This window comes from Lichenostomus cassidix, chromosome 3 (genome assembly GCF_008360975.1).
Source record: "Lichenostomus cassidix isolate B80296 chromosome 3, HeHo_3.0, whole genome shotgun sequence".
In the NCBI taxonomy this organism is placed as follows: Eukaryota; Metazoa; Chordata; class Aves; order Passeriformes; family Meliphagidae; genus Lichenostomus; species Lichenostomus cassidix.
Genome location: NC_139483.1, coordinates 29176928 through 29197773, shown reverse-complemented (window position 1 = coordinate 29197773; position 20846 = coordinate 29176928). Strand labels below are relative to the sequence as shown.

At 34.4% G+C, this 20846-nt stretch overlaps 1 protein-coding gene across 2 annotated transcripts in view; it reads left to right on the top strand.

The window, feature by feature from the left end:
- DNAH8 (dynein axonemal heavy chain 8) overlaps positions 1–20846 on the top strand; it is a 119904-nt gene continuing 99058 nt past the window's right edge. The window contains exons 1-17 of one of the 2 annotated variants that reach the window (XM_085055084.1): positions 1–181; positions 799–933; positions 3833–3917; positions 4782–4930; positions 6296–6485; positions 6836–6999; positions 7982–8158; positions 8521–8634; positions 11051–11158; positions 12851–12952; positions 14249–14395; positions 15313–15510; positions 16035–16111; positions 16582–16681; positions 18885–19004; positions 19758–19893; positions 20603–20790. In XM_085055084.1, coding sequence (XP_084911210.1) covers positions 913–933; positions 3833–3917; positions 4782–4930; positions 6296–6485; positions 6836–6999; positions 7982–8158; positions 8521–8634; positions 11051–11158; positions 12851–12952; positions 14249–14395; positions 15313–15510; positions 16035–16111; positions 16582–16681; positions 18885–19004; positions 19758–19893; positions 20603–20790 — 2076 coding nt within the window. In that variant the 5' untranslated portion in view covers positions 1–181; positions 799–912. The remainder of the gene's footprint in view (positions 182–798; positions 934–3832; positions 3918–4781; positions 4931–6295; positions 6486–6835; positions 7000–7981; positions 8159–8520; positions 8635–11050; positions 11159–12850; positions 12953–14248; positions 14396–15312; positions 15511–16034; positions 16112–16581; positions 16682–18884; positions 19005–19757; positions 19894–20602; positions 20791–20846) is intronic. The other variant, XM_085055083.1, reaches the window with a different exon arrangement.

The following is a 20846-nucleotide window of genomic DNA, read 5'->3' as shown; positions in this document are numbered from 1 at the left end:
GGAGGGGGAAAAAAAAAATACTAGAAAAGCCTCAACCCCTGGAGACACCAAATCTCACCCTACTCAACGAACAGGGAGCGTTTCCTCTTCTCAGGGGTCTCTTTCTTTTGAAAGTCAAAGCTTGTCTAAGTTTTACCGCCCTAGTGGAGCTCCGAGTGTGCAAAGTTTCAGAACAAAAAAGGTTATAAGTTTCTGGTTCTTTCCTCAGATTATTACATTCAGTTTAGAGTAATTGTTGTTTTTTTTAAATCTATTTATTCTATTTTTGTTTAGACTAAGTTCTTTTATTAAATTATTTCTGGCAGAAAGTGAGTATTTTTTCCAAGTTTGTAATATTTTAAAATGTTACAGTAATAGAAGTAGGAAGCAGGGGATATTAATAGAAAAATTTACATTGAAGCAAAGCTGTACTCAGCTTAGGTCCTGCAAATATTTACCCACCCGAGATACTTCATTTTAAATGGATGTTTTTAACCTTTCTGTATTGTTTTAATAAATTGAAATTTTGATCATGACCAATGAAACCAGTTAATGTCACATTAAAATCTTAAAATCTAACTGTAGTATTCTTAATGCTTGTTTTTTCCTTGACATATCCTCAGATTTTACTTCACATCTTATAATCATAGTTAATAATTTGTTCATTAGCCTCTGAAAATTTAGATATTTTTAAAGATTAGGGCATTTATGTAGTAAATACAGACAGTAGATTTCAGCATTAGTTGCAAGTTAAGTAGCAGGTCATTGTTGTGATTACTTTGTGTATTTTTAGCTTGAAAGACATGTTTAATGTTTTAGGTTCATTTTGAAAGAGCACGAGAAGATCGAAGATCACAACTTAATACTTTATATAAATACATATTTGAAGTTCTCAGTGCCAGGACAGGCTTAGACTTAGCAACTGTGGAAGAAATGATGTTGGATGTCCCTTCGGTGAGTCTGTTCTCTATACTTGTTGATTTAGATTATTAGTAAAATATGTAGCAGATTACCCCTTTGATATGAAGTGTTATCCATAATTTTGACTGTTTCTGCCAGAAAATGTAATTACTGAGGTGCACAATTCATCTGAAAGGACACCTGACCAAATCTTTCAGCTAAGTGTCCTGGCAGATTTGCAGATGTCCCCAAGGTTTTTGATTGTGGCTTTTTCATTTTTCTCACCTCAAGGAAAATATAAATACTGCTGTTATTTTGGCCGAAGGGTTTCTTATCACATCTACCAGTTCCAATAACTTTCATCCATCTCAGACTGACATTATTATGTTCTAATTATGATAATTTTTGTTCGTTAAGTAAGTTCTCACTGAAATTCCAAAGATTCTGCAAAAGTGTGTAACTTCATGGGAACATTTTGAAAATTAAGAGTGTTGCTAGTAATAAGAAATAATATTAATTCTGCACCTTTTTAATGCTATAATTATGTTTGAAAGACCCACTAAACCACTTCAGTTTTGAGTGCTTTATTTATGTTTGTATGTTTAAAAGATTAAAGGTTTGTAGAGTATAGGGTAAGTGGGTTTGTGGAGTGTAGAGATCCAAAACCTCTGGGACTTCTGAAGGGTTTCATTATTTTTATGTCTTTAGTGTTGTCTTTCATGATGTTTCAAGGTGGTTAAACAAAGAGGATCAAACAGTTAAACTGTACTTTTAATAGATTATCAAAACTCAGTATGGTGGTTGTGAAAAGGATTGACTTGACTTCTCTGATTGAGTTGTTATTTGACTGCTGTTGCATCTGACTGATGTTACTTTTGTCAGAGAGATTTGACTCAGCATTTAAAACTCAGCCAGGTAATATCTCCCTTGATCAAACAAATCAATTCTTAGAACTTCTGTCGTACAGTTACAAGCCAAATTTAGTCTTAATCCAAATTTGTTTGATTTTTGTTTGTTTATTGATATTTTTATATCATAAAATGTACTTAGCCCCATTTGGGTTTTTTCTCCTTATACAATATAGAGGTATGCTAAGTATTGTCCTTTTTTTACATTTACTAAATTATATATAATTTTAAATCATTCTAATTTCATGTGAAACTGCTGTTCTGCACCAAGTTTGACTAATCCAGACACCTGAGAAATTGAGAAATTTTGGGTTATTGAGGGGTTTTTTTAGATTTGGTTTTGGTTTGGGTTTTTCTGTTTGTTTGTTTATTTTTGCTTGGGTTGGGTTGGGGTTTTTTTGGCTGTCACCAACCAGGACCATCTGAAAAGTTTCTGTGGTTGGACATTTTCCTGCTCCCAGTTTTAGTTTATTTATAAACAGTTTAGGCTGTTGGGGCTGTGTCATAAAATTGTCCCTCAGCAAGTTGTCATTTAATAAATTCCCATATACATATGTCTTTGGCATCCATGAGTTAGGTTTTGCCCTTCAAAGCATTAGCCTGCATATGTATTCACACTGTGAGTGTATGAGTACCACATGGACTTGAAACAGAAGCTCTTTGCAGAATTAGTAGCTTCAGGGACAGCTCATGTCTTATCTTCTGTGTAGAATCATACATGCCCAAAAGTTACTGTTTATCCTCCTCTTCCTCACAAGCTGGAGTGCTTTTTGTAGTAGCAACTTTTTTCCTGTTTTTTTTTTTCACTTCACTTTCGGCACTCTAACAATTTTCATTTTTTTCACTATTTTGGGGGTGGATTTTTTTTAATGTATTTTTCTCAGTTTTAGCCTTGTTATTCACTAGTGCCTCGTAACAGAAGTGAAATGCACTTCTAGAGATGGCTTGCTTTTACTTCTTTTGTTTTCATACAATGTTGTCTTCTCACAAGAGTGGGTTTAGATTCTGTCCACCTGGATGTCTCTCATTTTCCTATCACTGCTCAGATTCAGCCTTAATATTTGTTTATTTTGGGGAAAAAAGCCATGCCCTTAAGAAATGTATCACATCTAGAAGTGTATCCTTTGTCCCTGAACAGGTGATGCATCTCCAGACATACTTGCTTTCTAGATTTCTGACCTTTTTTTTGAGGGGAAGGAAACAGGAGATCTCACTACCACAGTTGAGACCTTCAGTTGGACACTTTGAATGCCCAGTCACATCTTGTTGAGTTAGGCATCCTTACAGATAACTACAGAGACTGTGAAAGAAGCTGCATTTTGACCAGATCATTCAGTATCTTCTGATCTTTTTGCAGTGATTTTCAGAGTTTTGTTCACTTCCTGTTAAATCACATAGCCTGCTTTTACCAGGACACACAAGTTTTCTAGGGCAGGTGGAAAAATCCAGGTTTTGGAAACCCTAGCTGTAATTTTAGGCAAGTTCTTCACAATGACAATCCATACACAGTACTTGTTTCAAAGCTTTGCATTCTTACTATCCAAAGCACCTTGGTATAACAAGACTAAATAAAAATGGACATCTAGGGACCTGTCGTGGTTTAGGGTGGCCAGTTTATTGACAGGTCCAGCCAGCTAATTATGGGGCAGCATGGTCTCCCTCAGATGTGATCTCACTGTCCTTCCAGAGGTCAGCAAAACCTTTGTCATCGTGGAAGAGATGAAAGAGACCAAGCACATGAAGTTGATGCTTGGAGATCTCTGTGAGTGACAGAATATCCTCCGATGTCTCCATGTTTCTGGACAAGACTCACAAATGTTCAATGCATAGTTACCAGGAGCTAGGTCACCTGTGTGTGCAGCCTCAGTACTTAAGGCAATACTTGAAGTATCTATTATGTTGCTTTTGATTTTCTCATAATATTTGAGGATAGACGTTGCATGTCAACAGTACTCTAAACAGTAGCATGGCCAAATTAGTTTTGCACGTCTTAAAGTCATATAAAAATATCTTGAGTAACAAGTATTCACTCTTTGATTCAACAGTTGGATCCCATTGCTTCCTTTTTTGCCAAGGGAGGAAGAAAAGCATTGAAAATTTTCTATCAAGAAGGAGATCCACGAGGAGTAGGTAAATGTTTAGCAATATTATTACTGGCAGATGTAATGGTGCATTCTATTGTTCATTTTATTTGAGTATATAAAATCTGCTTTTGCTTGTTCAGAGTTTTGCAACCTTTTGCTCTGAAGACTGAAGATTCATATTTTAAATGTTTGCTTTAAGTCAAATTGTTTAGAAAAAAAGGTCTCCATTTTAGCCATTCCTGGAAGGAAGGCTATAGGAAAGTCTCCTGAAATACTGAATTGGTTGTAACTTTTTCACATGGGAGTTTTGCCCCCAGACCATTAGAAAGTACTTTCATAAAACCTGTCTCTGAATTTGCATTTATTATAAATATTTGAAATGTTTCAGTTTTCACAAGCTTGGTTTGTTCAGAATTATCATTTAATGTCTGAAATCCCTTATGATTCTCTAATCACTGCACATGCTGTTCCCTTACTTTATATTGAGCTGTCAAATTGCATAGGAATATATTCACAGAGGATCTGAGGCCATCTCATAGCCTGTATTTTCTCACTTAGACCTGACATCTTTTTTTGTAGGATAAATGAAAAGAAACAAAGTACCTTACTCACCAGCTAATTGTTTGGTGAGTGATTGCCAGAAATGATTGCCTGAGTAAATTCCCTTTTCAGTGCATTACAATGCACCAAAATAGGTTTCTAAGATACACATTATATGTGTGGTGTAGATTTCTAATAGTTTGATTAATTACAGTCACAATTTATGCTGGTTTTTGTTCTCTTACAAAAAAAAAAGAAAAAAAAGAAACAAACTATTTATATGTTTAATTTTATATCCTTATATTGATTTTTAAGCACTTTATAATACCGTCACTTTTAAAAAGAGTCATACCTGTGAAATTCCTTTCAGAGTGTGGTCGAGTAATTCCACGTGTTGAAAAAGGAACTAAAGTGATGCAATTTTATGTGGAGAAAACACCAGACAAAATCATAGGACTATGCTTATTTTTCATTCGCCAGAAGAATGACACTGCCATAAATGATAAAAATATACATGAGGTACTCTCTCATATATTTTAAAAACTAAAAGCTTTTAAAAGCAGGGTGGGTTTTTTTGGGGGGGGGCGGAGGGTTTGGTTTTTTTGGGTTTTGGGTTTTTGGGGTTTTTTTTGCTGCTTTCATGTAACTAAATTTTCTGGTAACTGCTTTGCTCTCCATTTTGGGTAAATAATGAATAACTGTATTGCTTCAGCAAATACTTAGTGCTTACAGGATTATTGTTAAATCATCATTTAGATTAAATTCTCATTTTCCTTGATATTTTTGAAGAGGTTAAAGCTGCTAGGTATATTTTAGTTGTGATTAAAATCTGAGAAGGACACACAGAGAAGACTTTATTGCAAATACTAGGAGACAAAAAGTTTACACGTACCTTTCTGATTTACATGTCTTTGATAAAATACGAAATACACAATTATCCTATGTAAATTATGTGTCATGAGCTTTTCTGGTTTACAAGACAAATTCTTATGTAAGCGTGGGCTTCATTATTCTTCGTAGCTACACATCTCAGTATTTGGGCAGTACTTATGGGACTGTAAATTGAGAACAAGTAATTTTACATATGTAACTTGTAATTAGTATTATTTCAAATTCTTCAGATAGAACATCCATTATTAGTTTACATTCTTTATATTTCATATTAAAATATTGCATTCCTTTTGAAAGCTAAGAAGGTGAAAGAGAAAAAAAACACTATTAGAAGTGAGATACAAGGTCTGTCTTTATCAAGAGCCTCAATATTGGTCATAAATACTGCTTTTGCATCAGATGCCTTCCAAATTAATTCCAAATGCTGAAGGATAAGGAAAGAATATTTATGTTCTAGGAAATTTGTTACAAGATGTATGTTAATACTTGCTTATTTGAAGAACATTTAAAATACTGGAATACTAGAAATAGTGAGACCTTGTCAAGTTTTGTTTTAGAGAGTGGGAAAAATTTTAACCTGATTCAAAGTACTATCTATTCAGTCAGTTATTTGCCTCTAATATAATTTCAGATATAAATACTCAGAGAGTTTTTTGCTACTTGCATTTCATTAATTAGTACCTAATTGTGGGTGGAGACATCTTTCTAGTATTTAAAAATTTCCAAACTCTATGTGATAGGGAAATAATTGAAGTAACAAAAGCAAAACCTGACAGCTTTTAAAAACTGTGTTAAATAATTATTGACTTCCCTTTTCTTTTGAAAGTACTATCTTATGAGCACACTGTAGGCATCTTTTGTAATTATTTTCTCTTCTTAAATTAAAGCTTATTTTGGCATATTGGAATGCTTTAAAAAAATACACTGAACTTATAATGCTGTCTCTAGTGTAAGTTACTGCTGTGATAACAATCCTTTTTTTTTACATTGCAGGAAATTTACTTTGCTGTTTTGGATGCCACTGATGGTCTCCTACGTGGTATTAAGGCTATAATTCAAAAGGTTTTTCTCCCTGCTATCCTCAAAACAAGTAATTGGGGTTCTTTAGGTCAAAGCCAAGAGGATACAAAAGTCAAACAGAATTTTTTGGAAACAATTAACAAATATATTTCCTTTTTAGGAGGTAAGCATTGCATTTAGGACACAAACTGGAGTTAAGGATTTCCATTCAAAGGCAGTAGTGCATAGATAAGGAACTTTTCACATTCTGCAAGTAAAAATAAAATTATCAATTACTTGCATGGTATATACATAGGTAGATTATTTTCTTGAGAAAACAGTGATGCGTTACTTTTAAGGAAGACCACTGCATTTAAAATCAGAATTTTCTGCTTTATGTGAGCGCAGTAAAGTGCTATTATATTGAAACAGCTCTCACTGCAGATGTATATTTTCAAGTTTAAATTGGTTTAACTGGTAGAAATTTATTTTAAAGCCTTAGTTGGTTCTATATTATAATTGCCCTTTTCTCAGGTGCTGCAGCAAGCGTTGATGGAACAGTGGAGTTGAAAAAAGTAGATCACATTGATTTTTCTGAACTCCAGACCTTTGATAAAATAACTGCAGCTGCTGACAATCATGAGCTGGTTCAACAGCTGGAGAAAGTACTTATGATATGGTATAGACAAATTGAAGAGGTAAGTTGTTATTTTGACACATCAATTCAGCATGAATATATATTGATATTTACAACTTATATGTAAGATATGCCCGAAAGCTTCAGCTGCATCTCCACCCAAGTTGAGTGCTTTGCTTCTATGCACAAGTGAATTTAAGTAGATAGTCCTTATCTCTAGGAATCTACAGTCTAGCAAGAATAAGAGTTTCTGAATACTTAATACACAAAGAGTAAGAAGAGAACAGAGGGTTGCAGGACTAAGAACGCTGGTGAGGACCACATATGTATATAAAGCATACCTAACTGTTCATTACCTATGAAGTTTCTGCTGCCACTCGTGGTGGGAAATACTGCTCTTAGAAAGATCTTTGATCAGGCCCAGCAGAGCATTTTTTATCCTGTGGTAAGCCTTGCATGCTAAGGTCTCAATTATCCAAGACAATAGTGTCTGAGACTTCCATGCAGGAGAGAGAATCCTTTGTTAAAATACAGAATATGTGCAGGCAGGGACATACTCTACTTGTAAGGCATACTATAATTAGTGTGTTTCGCTCACAAGAATAAAAATGTAAACGACATGTAAAAAAGAGCTGACTGCACGTTTATCAATATGCAAATGCGTACATATATGACTGATAGCTATTATTTTTATTAAACTAGTTCTTGGAGTCCTGGACAAATAAAGTTACATTTGGTGCATTTCAATCAATAGATTCTTATTAAAGAAGGACATATGTGTATATGCTAATATTCATGCAGGGTATGACAGCAGTTGAACATATGCATTAACTGCCTTGATTTCAGTTTAAGAGTATGATTAAGTCCAATTTGGACTTAGAATTCTTTTCCAAATGGGAACCATTTTCATGTGTCAGTAACTGCAAGCTTGTTCCTTTTTAAGTGAGTATCCTCAAGTGTTTCTTCTCTATAATGACTTGTCTTTTCACTGTAGTAGACCTTTGATTTTTTTTTTAATTTTTTTTTTTTTTAATGGGTTGCAGGTTCTGACTGAGAGTAAGGAGCTAAGGAGAGAAACTAAGGATTCAGGTCCACTGACTGAACTGGAGAACTGGAAATATATATCTGCTAAATTGAACTTTATTATCGAACAGATCAAAGGACAAAACTGTAAAGCTGCTATTAGTGTTCTGAAAGTTACACACTCTAAAACACTAAAGGTAATATGTTTTTTCTTTTTTATGCTGTTTTTTACTGTGGTAGGCAAAGCTTATGATCTTGGGGTTTTTTTCTATTGCATCTAAGAGAGATTTGCCAAGGAGAATGAAAAGAGGAAAATTTAGGTATGGTTCTGGTGTGCTGAATGTACTCAGGCAAAGAACAAGACATTTCAGGGATACAACCAAAAATGAACATAAAATATATAATACATATAATAAATACAATAAATTAACTTTTATTGCCTGCTTTGACAATGCCTCTTAAAAATTCATCTACCAAGGTTTACTTCTGGCAAATGAGTACAAGTTAAAGAAATAGTTCATTATGTATGAAGTTTTTCACAGTACTCTTTTCCCACTAGCCATGGCAAGAATTAGATGGCAAAATCACAGATGCAGCAAATGAAGCAAAGGATAATGTGAAATACCTAAGCACACTTGAAAAAGTTTGTCAGCCACTTTATAGTGCTGATGTTGTAAGTATGCCTTTCACCATTCTTTATGCATAATTTAGGTATTTACATAGAAATCCCAGAGCAAAATAAATCTTTCCTTCCTTATATTTACTTAAAAGTAATTTTTTCTAATTTACATTTCTAACTTTTCTGATTTTTTTCTAAAACCCTGTCAATCTAAATGTTGAGGCATCATTTCATTACGTATTTCATAAAATATAGCCTTTTGAAATATGTATTTAATAAATAAGCATAAATACATATGATTTCCTAGGAAGTCAGTCCTGCCTCTGGTATTGTTTGTAAAAGCAATTAAACCAGGTATATTTCATAATGCACAAATCTCCAAATATGTCTTATCCTGAAAATTCCATATGTGTCAATGATCACATAATTATAACCAAAGTACCAAAATGTCAGTTATATAGAAAATAATGAAACCTAATGAGGTCCTGAATGGGTAAAAAAATGTTTTAATATAGAATACAGCATTACCTGCTTCTGTTGGCAGAAGTACCAGCCAGTCAGAATTTAAATAATTGGTTGTCCATGCACACAATTCAGTTCTAGTTCAAGATATTAGTTATTTGGTATAATAACTATGAATAATTTTAACAGGTGTATTTTCCTCATGATTGTTGCAGAATAGGATGAATGGAGTAAATACCCTAGAAAAATAGTGCTTATTCTGCTTTGGTTTTGAGTCCTTCCTGTTTTGGTCCTATATGCCTCCTGCCCTCTGTCAGGAAGTGTTGCATTTCTTTTGAATTTCTGACAGCTTAGGATCCTATTACAAAGTTTTAACTGAGGGGAAGCAAAAGGACTCTGATCATATATGACATAGAGCTCATATTGCATGGAATAGTACAAGAAACAAGTGTGATAAACCGTATTACTAAACTGCTTATCTTCAGCTCTTGAAGGTATCACTAGAGGGTGCCAGGTACCAAGCCATAATATGAGCCACTTCATAGGTGTTATGAAGATAAAATTCTCTGTATCATAAACAAAGACAGACATTAGTGTGTGGAAACCCACTGAAGAGTTCATAATTCTACGAATACAGGATAGTTCATTAGAGTTCTTTGTTTAATCTGGAACAATTTGGATGCATCTGAATTTCTGTTTAATCATGTTCCAGACATCAAGTTAATTTAGGTAGGATTTTCTATGATATTCAGCTTGACAACAATGATTTCCAAGCTAAATATATCCTGTTTAAAAAAGATCTTCACTCTGTGTAGAGTTGAATTTAGTATCTGGTATGGAAAAGTGTTTTATATATTAGTGAATAAGGAATGGAGTACATATGCATTTATGATGATATTTTTTGTGCGCATAAAATATGGCATTTGGTGTATGCAGTATCACACAGTGACATTTGTAGCTGAAGTAGGTTAATATACGAAAATTCAGACTCAACATTTAACTTGAGGCTTTGAATCAGAGAAATTTCTACACAGTCCTGTATGCAGGGTTTTATTTTCTGTCAAGGATTGAAAAAGAAAACCGATAGACTCAGAGTCTCCTTGCTCCATTTCAGGAGTGGTGTTGGTGATGAACAACATGGACACAGATGGTTGTTTTTATACCATATAGCATTTCTTTTACACTCTTGCTAAATGCAAATGCCTGCTATGTCTATTTACAAGTTCAGTTTGAGTTTGCAACTTAAAGTTAATTGCAGGAGCTTGGCTTCTCCATTGAGGGCTGACAGCCAAAATTACCTCCTTGATGTTCTGAATTGCAACTTTGAAAAGTCCCTGATAATGTTAAAGAATGTTTTACTTCCCCCCCTTCCCCCCACCAAAATACTTCGGAAGTATTTGAGCTACCAATTTCATGTAATGTCACAGAATGATTTTCATATGAACACTGATTTCACAAAATACGTGAAAGATTTAGATGTTTCAAATGATGGTTGAATGGATTAGTCATTTGTTAATGAAACTAACATTGTGACAATTGTTTCATGAGTTTTGTGAAATGTCTGAATGAAACATTTTATGTAAAGCTTGTTGTCACAATGAAAGTACATTTAGCAGCCCCACCTGAAGGAAAACAAAAGCACTCATCACAGACAATTGCTGTCAGAAAATACTTGCTATTGTGCCAAAAAATTCAACCTGTACATTTTGAATCAGTGTTCAATTTTGTTCATCAAAATAGCATATTACACTTATCTTGTAACATCTTTAATCTGAGTTATTAGCCAATGATCAAACATATTTATTGTTCTTGTTATTTGAGATTTGAAACATTATTGAGCATGGTTAGTCTTTTTTTATAAGAAAACTTTTGGTAAGATGCCATGGCAACATTTTAAAGATTGATTCATGTGTCTTAGGGAAAGATGAAATTTAGAAGTTGTCAATAGAACAGAAATATAGTTGCTAAGAATAGTAAGTAAATTTTCTTCTTCGAACTCTGCTTTGAGGTATTAATGACACAGGCCATACCAAACTTGATAAGGGCTGTACACATGATTTACCGTGTTTCAAAATATTACAACACTTCTGAGAGAATTACATCATTGCTTATAAAGGTAAGTGTATTAAGCAAAATTATAATTATAAAAATTGTGTGATTTTTCAGAAGAAAAATTAGTTTTGTTTAAATCAGTATAACATTTGTTTTAAAATGATAATAAATAATGGGGTTCTGCATGGGAAAGGTCGAGAACTCTCTTGATCACAACAGGATTAAAATTGGATTACGGACTTCTCTTCTGAAGGGAACTTTGTTCTTATTCTTGGTTCATCAGTGTGAATTTTTTAGTATTTTTTATTAATCTTCTGATCTGAATTAATCTGATCAGTTGTTTCCTAAATCACAGAATCTGCAAAGGTTCTTTTATTCACAGCCTTGAAGACCTGATGGCAGATGGCCATCAATCTGACTAGGCTGCTCCTCCAAAAAGTTTGAAATTCAAAAGGTTCTTGTTTTCTGAAGCAAGTCATACTTGAAAAGTTAATTGAATTTCAGATCATAAACTTTCCCTCTTTAAAGAGAAAACTAAGATCAGTTATGTGTTTTTACCAATGTCTCTTGCAAAATCCAGGTATTCACTGCATGAAAAGATGGTTTGTATAATGGCTTTATAACAAAGAAATCCTTCATAACTAAACCACACACCTGCAGCAAGCATACCAGGGAAATTCACAGTAGTACACAACTTGTTTTTTTCCTAACACCCCAGGGTTTAGTGTAAGGTATTGTTAAATTTCAATTTAAACTAGGATATTAAGAAGTATGTGCTTTTTGAATCTATTAATGGCTGCAGCTGTTTTCCATGTATCACATTAGGTATTTATTGCCTATCATATAATGGGATTTTGCATGCTTGTATATTGACTCTTGGTAGCATCTATTATTTAGTGGTCTAAGGGAGTGAGTATTTCATTACAGAGGCTACTAACTGGTTACATGAAGCTATGCCAAGAAATAGCAAGGAAAATATGTGTTTTAATGCAGCGTTTTATTCTTTGTTTCCACCTAATAATCATCTTAATGACACTGGAGGTTCTATCTCCAACTTCATTAGTCATTTTCTTAAAGTTTGAGGCTGCTTTGTCATGGCAAAGCATGTTTTCAGTCTCTTTTCAGTTAGGGATACTTAAGAACTGCTTTACAGTTTTTAAGTACTCCCATGTCAGGAGAACTGTTTTGAATTGTTCATATTTTTTAATAGACAAAAAAAAAATCTACCCATAGCTGTTCTCTGTGATATGTCTTCTATATCAGCACATACTCTTTCTGTGATTACTAACTTTGGATTTTTGTGGCTGAGAAGTAGAAGAATGTTTTCTCCTTTTTATAGCCACGGGAAACCAAGATAAAGACATACTGCTAAGATACAAATTTCTTTAAGGGCAGTCTTTAAATAAGTGCTGCACAGTGTGAAGATAACAATGTAAGCGAAGAATAGTTGGAATTCAATAAATCTTATTTGTTCTTGAATTATGACTGATAATATTCTGTTTTTATTGCTGAACTTATAAGACTTACATATATGTCCTGGGACTTAAATATACTTCTGGGAGTGTTCTTGGGGTTTTTATGGGGTGTTCTTTATGTATATTGCATATATTATTTAGCCACTATTATTTTCACAGGTGAAATTTATTCCAAATCTGATAGTATTAAAACATTCATGTGAGAATTTTGTTAGATTTTGTGAAACAAGCAAATTTCCTGTTAAGCTTGAGACCTACTTTTCTGCATTTGTCTACCCTAGGTTACAAATCAAATGGTCACAACATGTAAAGCATATATTACGGACGGTGGCTTGAGTGGAGTCTGGGAACAGGACACACCAATAGTCATTGGAAAAATTAACGTTTGTATTTTGGTGTTTATTATTTGCATCTGGAACCTATTGAGTACCTGTTGATATCACGAGGAAGTCCATATTAATATGTACCAAGTGCCTCACACCCCTTGGCTCTTTTTATTTCATGATGCTTTGAATGTTTTCCCAATTCTTAGCCCATGGGCATTGTTGAAATTAGAATGGCCTTATCTTTATCAGCGTGGTCTGTCACTGACCTTGGAATTGGCATTCTCACCATATATTCAGCCAAGGAATTAATATTCCACGTTTTTGCATCTTGAGGAAGAGGGGACATGGAGGAGGGTATACTTCTGATATGCTACCATCTTCCTCTACCATGGGAAATCTGGTATTTAAATAGACCCTGACCTTTTTACCATAGTTCCTTCCAATACAAGATTTCCTTGGCGTATCATGAAAGTTCAGTGCTAAGATAGTCTTCCTCTTCTTCATCTGATGGTGAACTATTAAGAGCAAATTAGGCATATGCAACATGCTATGGCAAAATACGTGCAGCTTTGGGGATACTGCTTGCCAATGCTTTCATTCCCACCTTCTCCTTTTCTAGAGCTCAGTTACTGAGTTCCTATCTTCCCAAAAAGGCATAGAATAGAGGGGAAGAATCACTTCCCTGCTCCTGCTGGCCACACAATTGCTGATATGGGCCAGGATTCCATTGGCTTTCTTGACCATGTGGGCACGCTGCTGGCTCATGTTTAGTCTGCCATCAGTCAGGACCCCCAGGACCCTTTCTGCCTGGTGGCTCTCCACCCGTGCTGTCCCCAGCCTGTAGTGTTGCAGGGGGTTGTTGTGGCCAAAGTGCAGGACACAGCACTTGGTCTTGTTAAACATCAGATTGCTGGATTCAGCTCATTGATCCAGCCTGTCCAGGTCCTTCTGCAGAGCCCTCCTACCCTCCAGCAGATCAATGCTGGCACCCACATCTGCAGATTGGCTGATGGTGGACTCATCCCCTCATTCAGATCATCATCATGGATATTAAACAGGACTGGGCCCAGCACTGATCCCTGGGGGACAATGCTGACTGGCTGCCAACTGGATGCAGCACCATTCACCACTGTCCTCTGGTTCACTGTACTGTACTGTTGTATGTTCTTATGTTGCAAACATTTTTTACAGATAGTGAAAGAAAACTGCTGTATTTAGGTTGTTGTTGCCCATTGATTGAAACTAGGTTAAGTGATAACTAATGACTTTGGAATGTCAGTAGGTATGAATTCTCTAGTCTCTTGCTCATAAGCATAGCATACTGAGTATGGTATTTATTCCTTCACTTTTTAGGAATGCATATGTCTGTTGAAAGAATATCAGAAAAGCTTTCGTGAAGCTACACAAGGGACTTCAGGACATCTAGGAGAAAAGACACTTGAAGTATCTGATATGTACATTTTTGGAAAATCTGAAGCTTTTTGTAGGAGATTAGAAAAAGTGAGTATATTGTGTGTTATTATTGGCGAAGAAGAAGCTTCTCTCCAAAGAACAGTTCACAAAGTGGACACTTGCTAACACACATGCTCTTAATCATCCTGTCAAGGGGTTTGTAACTCTCTATTCGGAGAAATTAGGCACTTTCACTAAGTCATCCCAATGCTTTATGCAATTACCTCACAATTTCCTTCTAAACTTGTCAATTTCTCTCTTGTAGAGTGGAGAGAAATAACCTGATTGATCTAGACTTCGATTATTATTTTAGGAGGTTTAAAATTATGCGAAAAAGTAACGCATTTTTCTTGCTTTGAATGACATTAAAAGCTCCTGTTTACTGCCAAACACAATTCTTCAGATGATTCTGCTGCTTGGTGTGGTCTTAACATTTAGCTTGGTAATGCAGTGAAAGAATTTTAAACTAACATTCTTAGGATTTGTGTGGAAAAGATAATAGGTGTTTTTTGGTGCAGAATAAGGTCAGACAAGGAATAAGATGATAATTATCACAAGGTAGGAATTCTGCGAGTCTTTGATGTATTTCTTCATCACTCAGTATACATACTAATCTGTGGGGTTGGGTTTTTTTATTCTTTGAAATATCTTTTTGTCATCAGTATGTACATGCCATGTTTTATCTCCTTTTCCATATTATCCTACTGGATCTAGAATTAAAACATAAATATAATTTATCATTAAGAATAACAACGATTATTTTACTTTGTGTTGGGTTGTGGTGAGAACTGATGTTGAAAACTGAATTAACCTTACTTTATTGAAGATACTTGGTTCAGAAACAACACATTTGTGAATGCAGTAGCTGGAGGAGTGGCTGTTTATTTTATTTTACTCAGGTTTTAGTCTATAGAGGAAATAGCAAATAATTCATTGAGAGCATGAATGTAATATCTTTATTTCAGATAATGGAGATGATAGCTGTAGAACAGCATTTTAATGCACTGACTCTATGTGCAATTGAAGGTATAGATCTTATGGCAGTAAAATTCAAAAATATCTACCACATTTTTCAAAAGAAGCCATATGACAACCTTGATCCACAAGTAACAGAATTTGATACGGATTTTGTGAAATTCATGACAGAAGTTGAACGTTTAGAGGTAAGTAATATCATAACTTTTTATAGCTAACTTGGGGAAGAATCTATCAAACTAAATGTCAGTGAGACTTTGGATTGTGAATAGGCTACATTGTTTTTCCAAAGAGCATGGAGTTTGTTTGTGTGGAGGAGGCTTTTTCTATTCCTTCACCTTTTTTCAAAGGAAAGTGTAAAATATATCAAACAGTCCTCACAGATGATTGTCACTCTGCAGCCAAAATGACAAAAAATATGAGACCTGAGAGAATGATCTATGTGAAAGTCGTTCATTAGCCTGAAGAAATGTAGTTAGATCTTGAGCAGAACAAAGCTGCAACTAATTTGTTTATTGCATAGAATTGTATGACATTTTAGAGATTATTTGATTGAAACTAGCTAACTCTTGATTATATTAAGCATAGACTGATGAAGGCTTCTATTTTGTCCTCTAAGTAATAACAATTTCAAATGCTACTATGTTAAGAAAATATCATCAAAATACTGTTCTCTGACCAGAAATACCCTACTGAATTATATGTTCTTTAGGGACAGCTACAGATTTTTATGCGTAACTGTTTTCGGAAAATTGTGTCTGCACAGAAGTCACTTCAGTTACTTCAAAGGTATTGAAAACTATCTTTTAAAATATTTTAAAGTAGCATGAAATCAGTGATTAGCACAATTTAAACAACACAGCAGACTTTAGAACAAAGAGCCTAATTCAGAATTTTTCAATACTGATATTCTAAACCATGTAATCATGATAGAATATTTATTTTAGCTTTGTGATAGGAATCAATATATTGTATTTCTTAATTGCATTAGATTATTTTGATATACAAGAGGATACTAAAGGAAAAGCCTGGAAAATGCTAAGCAACAACAACCAAAATACCCACCAGGACAGAGATTTTTTACTTGCTTAAACTTCCTCAAAGCAAAAAAGTTTTCCAGATTCAAAATAATTTCCTAGGGTTTTGCTTATTTCACTATATGTAATATTCATACACTCCAAAATAAATTTTAAAAATTACTATTTTGGAAATTTTTCTAAAATTTCTGGGTTACTAATTTTTCTTCTAAACTAATACAGGTTTCAAAAGCTGAATATGCCATGCCTTCAAGAAGAAATAGCACATACAGTTGGCTCTATTCTTCAACATTACATAGCAGAACTTAAAACTACTAAAGAGGTATTTAATTTCCTTTCAGTAAGTTGTAAACGCCATGTTAAAATAGGAGCAAGCATTTTAATATATATAATTTTTATTTATTCTGCCTATTTCACTAATTTACTCCCAATTCTCAATTTACCATACTTCTATTTTCCTGTTACAGAAAACAGATCTTAGTGTGTGGGCAATGCAATATGCACAATAGCTCTTGAAGGCAAATTTGTCATTACAGTTTTACTTTTTAAGCCAAAATCTTTTCTGTTATTCCTTCATCAATTAAATTTAAAGAAGCATGCCCTTTACTGGCTGTGTACATTGCTTGTATGTATCTTTTGGATTTTTTTATTATGTGAGGCTTCTACAGTAATTTGCTTTTATAAGTAGCTATTATCAAAATTCTGTGGCAGCATAAAATTCATGTAAAATATAGGTAAATTGAATTTATGTTCATTATAAAGTAATTTTTCATGATTTTTGTAGTGCACCATGACTGCAGTATAAATGAGAATTAACTTCTGGAAACTGCTCATATCACTTTTACTTTGTAAAATAAACATCTGGATCAGAACTAAATGTCCAAATTCTCTTTCTACTCAAGAAAGAAAGAAAGAATTGCTCTGGAGTTAATCTGATCAGTCTTATAGAGTGTCCTGAAGAAGTAAATAATTCCCTCCAAATGACTCTTTTTCTTCAATTAATATAAAGGAAATCTGGAAAACCAGACTGGTGAAAAAGGTTTTTTTTCTAGATCTTTACATTTTGTAAAATCGGTGATACAAGTTTACACAAGGAGCCAAGTATCTATAAACTCTGCACTTACTAGGAAATTATTCCTCCAAACAGTGACTTGAAACTGCAGCCTAGCAAAGCTGCTCTGAATCACTCTTTCCAGTGTCCTTTCCCTACCTACACCCTGTATATAACAATCCCTGAACCCCTAATTACTGGCTTAATTAGATGGACAGATATTCAGCAGCATTGCTTGCATTAAAAAATCATGTAGCCCACCCTTAGCTGCATTTTCCCAGGCAAAAGAAAAATAGGTGCATTTTCTGAGAGGGTTTTATCCCGGTCAGTTGCTCTCAAGTTCACCATGAAGCTAGTTGGATTTCTCTGGTTGGGACTGTGCAGGAGACAGTGTAGAGTTAAGAAAACATGCTAGTTAGTGAAGAGTTGTGTCATCACAGAATCTGTGTTGTCACATTGTGAGTTTGCAGGTCTACAGCTGGGTGGATACAAATACTCCTTTCTTCTGTCAAAGAATATGTCTTGATTCTACTGACTAGTTCTAGCTGTTTATTAGATATTATTGGATTGCCTTTCATCTTTGCCAAGCAAATTCTTTCTAATAAAAATTTGCTCCTGCTGCAGTGCTGGTTCTAAAGTGATTGAATACTTTGTCAATGCAAATTTTATACATTATAATTTTTGGTGTTTTTTGGTTTGTTGATTTTTTGTGGTTTGTTGTTGTTGGTTTGTTTTTTTGGGTTTTTTTTACTGTAATGCAGCCATTCACTGAGCAGTGACCATTTTTTTTTCTCGTATTGGGCACAGACAAAAGCATGGGCTGTGTACCCAGGAGTATATGCCTGCATTTTGATTAGAAGTTAGTAGAAAAGTGCATATCGTAGAATTCTAAATTATCCTAATTTGGAAGGGACCCACAAGAATTATTAAGTCCAAATCCTGAGATGTTAGCTAATGGTGAGATGAATGTGTCTAAAGAGCTATGTGGACATTTCTATTCAGGAAAAAGCTCTCAGTTAACAGTATAGCTTGGGCTCTCCTGAGGCCAGTTCCCAAGGGAAGGAGGAAAAGCCCCAAAAGGGTTTTCTGAACACCTCCTCCTTAAACAGCTTTCTTTCACAGCAGATGGCTTCAAAATCAGATGTCAGACTTGGTCCTGAGTACTGGCTGCTCAGCCCCTGGGTTCACAATGCCTTTTGGTGTACTCAGGACCATGTCCTAAGTAAGCACAACCGAGAAACAGCATGAGAAAGTGAAGACAGGAGAAGGTACCAGCAGTGAAATAAATGTGTGCATCTTTGAACTGTACCAAATCAGAGAAGTAATACATTCTTCTCTCCATGAACTGCTGTGTGTTTTCCCACAGATTTAATCTGTTTAAGAGGAGGACGAAACTGTGGTACCAGAGAAAGCAGTTTAACATTTCAATAATTTTTTTCAATCTATGTGTTTAATGATGTTATTCTTACTGTAGATTTATGAGACTCAGAAAGATGACCCTCCTCTTGCTCGGAACATGCCACCTATTGCAGGAAGGATATTTTGGGTGAGACAGCTATTCAGAAGGATAAATGAGCCAATCAGCTATTTCCATGTAAGTTGTTGGGCCAAAAAATTAGGTGTTTTGTGTGACAATGAACTGTCTTACTTCAGTAGAGGGATCATAAAGATTCTGGTTATGATTATGTCCCTTGTTATATGCTAGGCTACATTTTTCTTTGTAAGTGTATAGTGCTCTGCAGTAACCCTTGTTGTAGATCCAAGATGTGGTGTTGGAATAGAACAAACTAGGCTCTTCCAGTTGAAAACGATCTTGAAGAATTCCTGAAATGTTTGAATGCTCTCCTACAGAGCACCTAGGGTCTCCTGCCAAATTAACTTCTATGTGAGAGAGGTTTTCGCTTTCTTGTTTCCCTCTGATGTGAATAATGATCAGTTAAATCTGTTCCAAGGAAAACAGGCATAAATATCATTACTGATTAAGAAATTTTTACAATAAATTTTCAGTTATTCAATTTTGAGTAGCACTGAATATCCATTTCACTGTGAATTGCAATGAAATTATGACAATATATTCAAGTAAATTAATAGTATTTATGACAGTATATTAAAGTAATTGCTCTTACGGGTATTAAATATTTAGTATTTATTCCTTACAAGTTCTTACTGACTTTATTGTCCTGTAAATTTGAATCATAAATACTTCATACAATTTTTAAGAACTCTGTCAGTATAATTCATAACATTAACTTAGACTATGTATGGACAAGAGTTAAATTGAGAAAAACCCAAGTGGTGTGGGTGTTTTTGGATATAGTTTTAATTTGCATGTACTGTGTTTTAATAGAAACATTCGGAAATCTTGGCAAGTCCTGAAGGTAAAGAGGTTGTTCAGTCATACAACAAACTTGCATATGTATTGGTGGAGTTTGAGATAGTCTATCATAATGCGTGGATGAAGGAAATGTCACAATTACAATATCGTAAGTAATTAAATATATGCTTGCTTCTTTAAACTGTTGTTGAATGGTAAGTCAACACAAATCAAATCAGATATTTTTTTAAGCCTCATTTATTCTTAAAATGTGCAACTTAATCATGATCCAGTTAGTAGGCTCAGTAATACAGTCTAGGTGCCTTGCTGACCTTGACACTTGGTTTTGATGCAGAGGATTGCAGATTTGGTACACTGTTTGACAGATGACTGTAAACAGTAACAGTGACAGTGACACAAGTTTAAGGCACAGATAACTTGGGCATTTAAATTCTCTATGTGTACTATTTAATAATTATTTATGTTTTCTTTTCAGTATAATAGCTCATACAGTTGTATTGCCCCAGTCCCTCTAAAGACAAACGTTTCTTAATGCCTAGAAATGTTTGATATTCAAGTGCTGCATTTCTGTGTCCTTAGAAAATTAATTTCATAATTTTTTAACTTGGGCTGAGAAAAATCGTGAAAAAATAAGACTGGATCTGAGGCTTGTTTAGTTTATGACGAGAAAGGCACAAAGTTAATGTGATGGAAGTCAGCTGTATATTTTCTTTAACTGAAAACAACATTTAGCTACTTCACAATTAGCCATACATACTTAATCACTATATAGTACTATTAGAAATCTGAATTTCATAATAATTATAGAATAGAAACAATTTTTTGTCTTAGAAACTGATACTAGAATGTTTTTACAGCCTTACAGTCCACGATATTTGTGCGGCACCCTAAAACCGAAAAGTTCCTGGTTAATTTTGATCCCCAAATTCTAGAGGTTGTGCGAGAGACCAAGTGTATGATAAAGCTAGGTCTGGAAGTACCAGAGCAAGCAATCAAGATAGCAATAATAGAAGATAAACTGAAATCAACCAAGTTGCAGTTAGAGGTAAACTTGAAAAGTATCATGATTGCTGTTTAAAAAAATTAAAAAGAAAATATGTT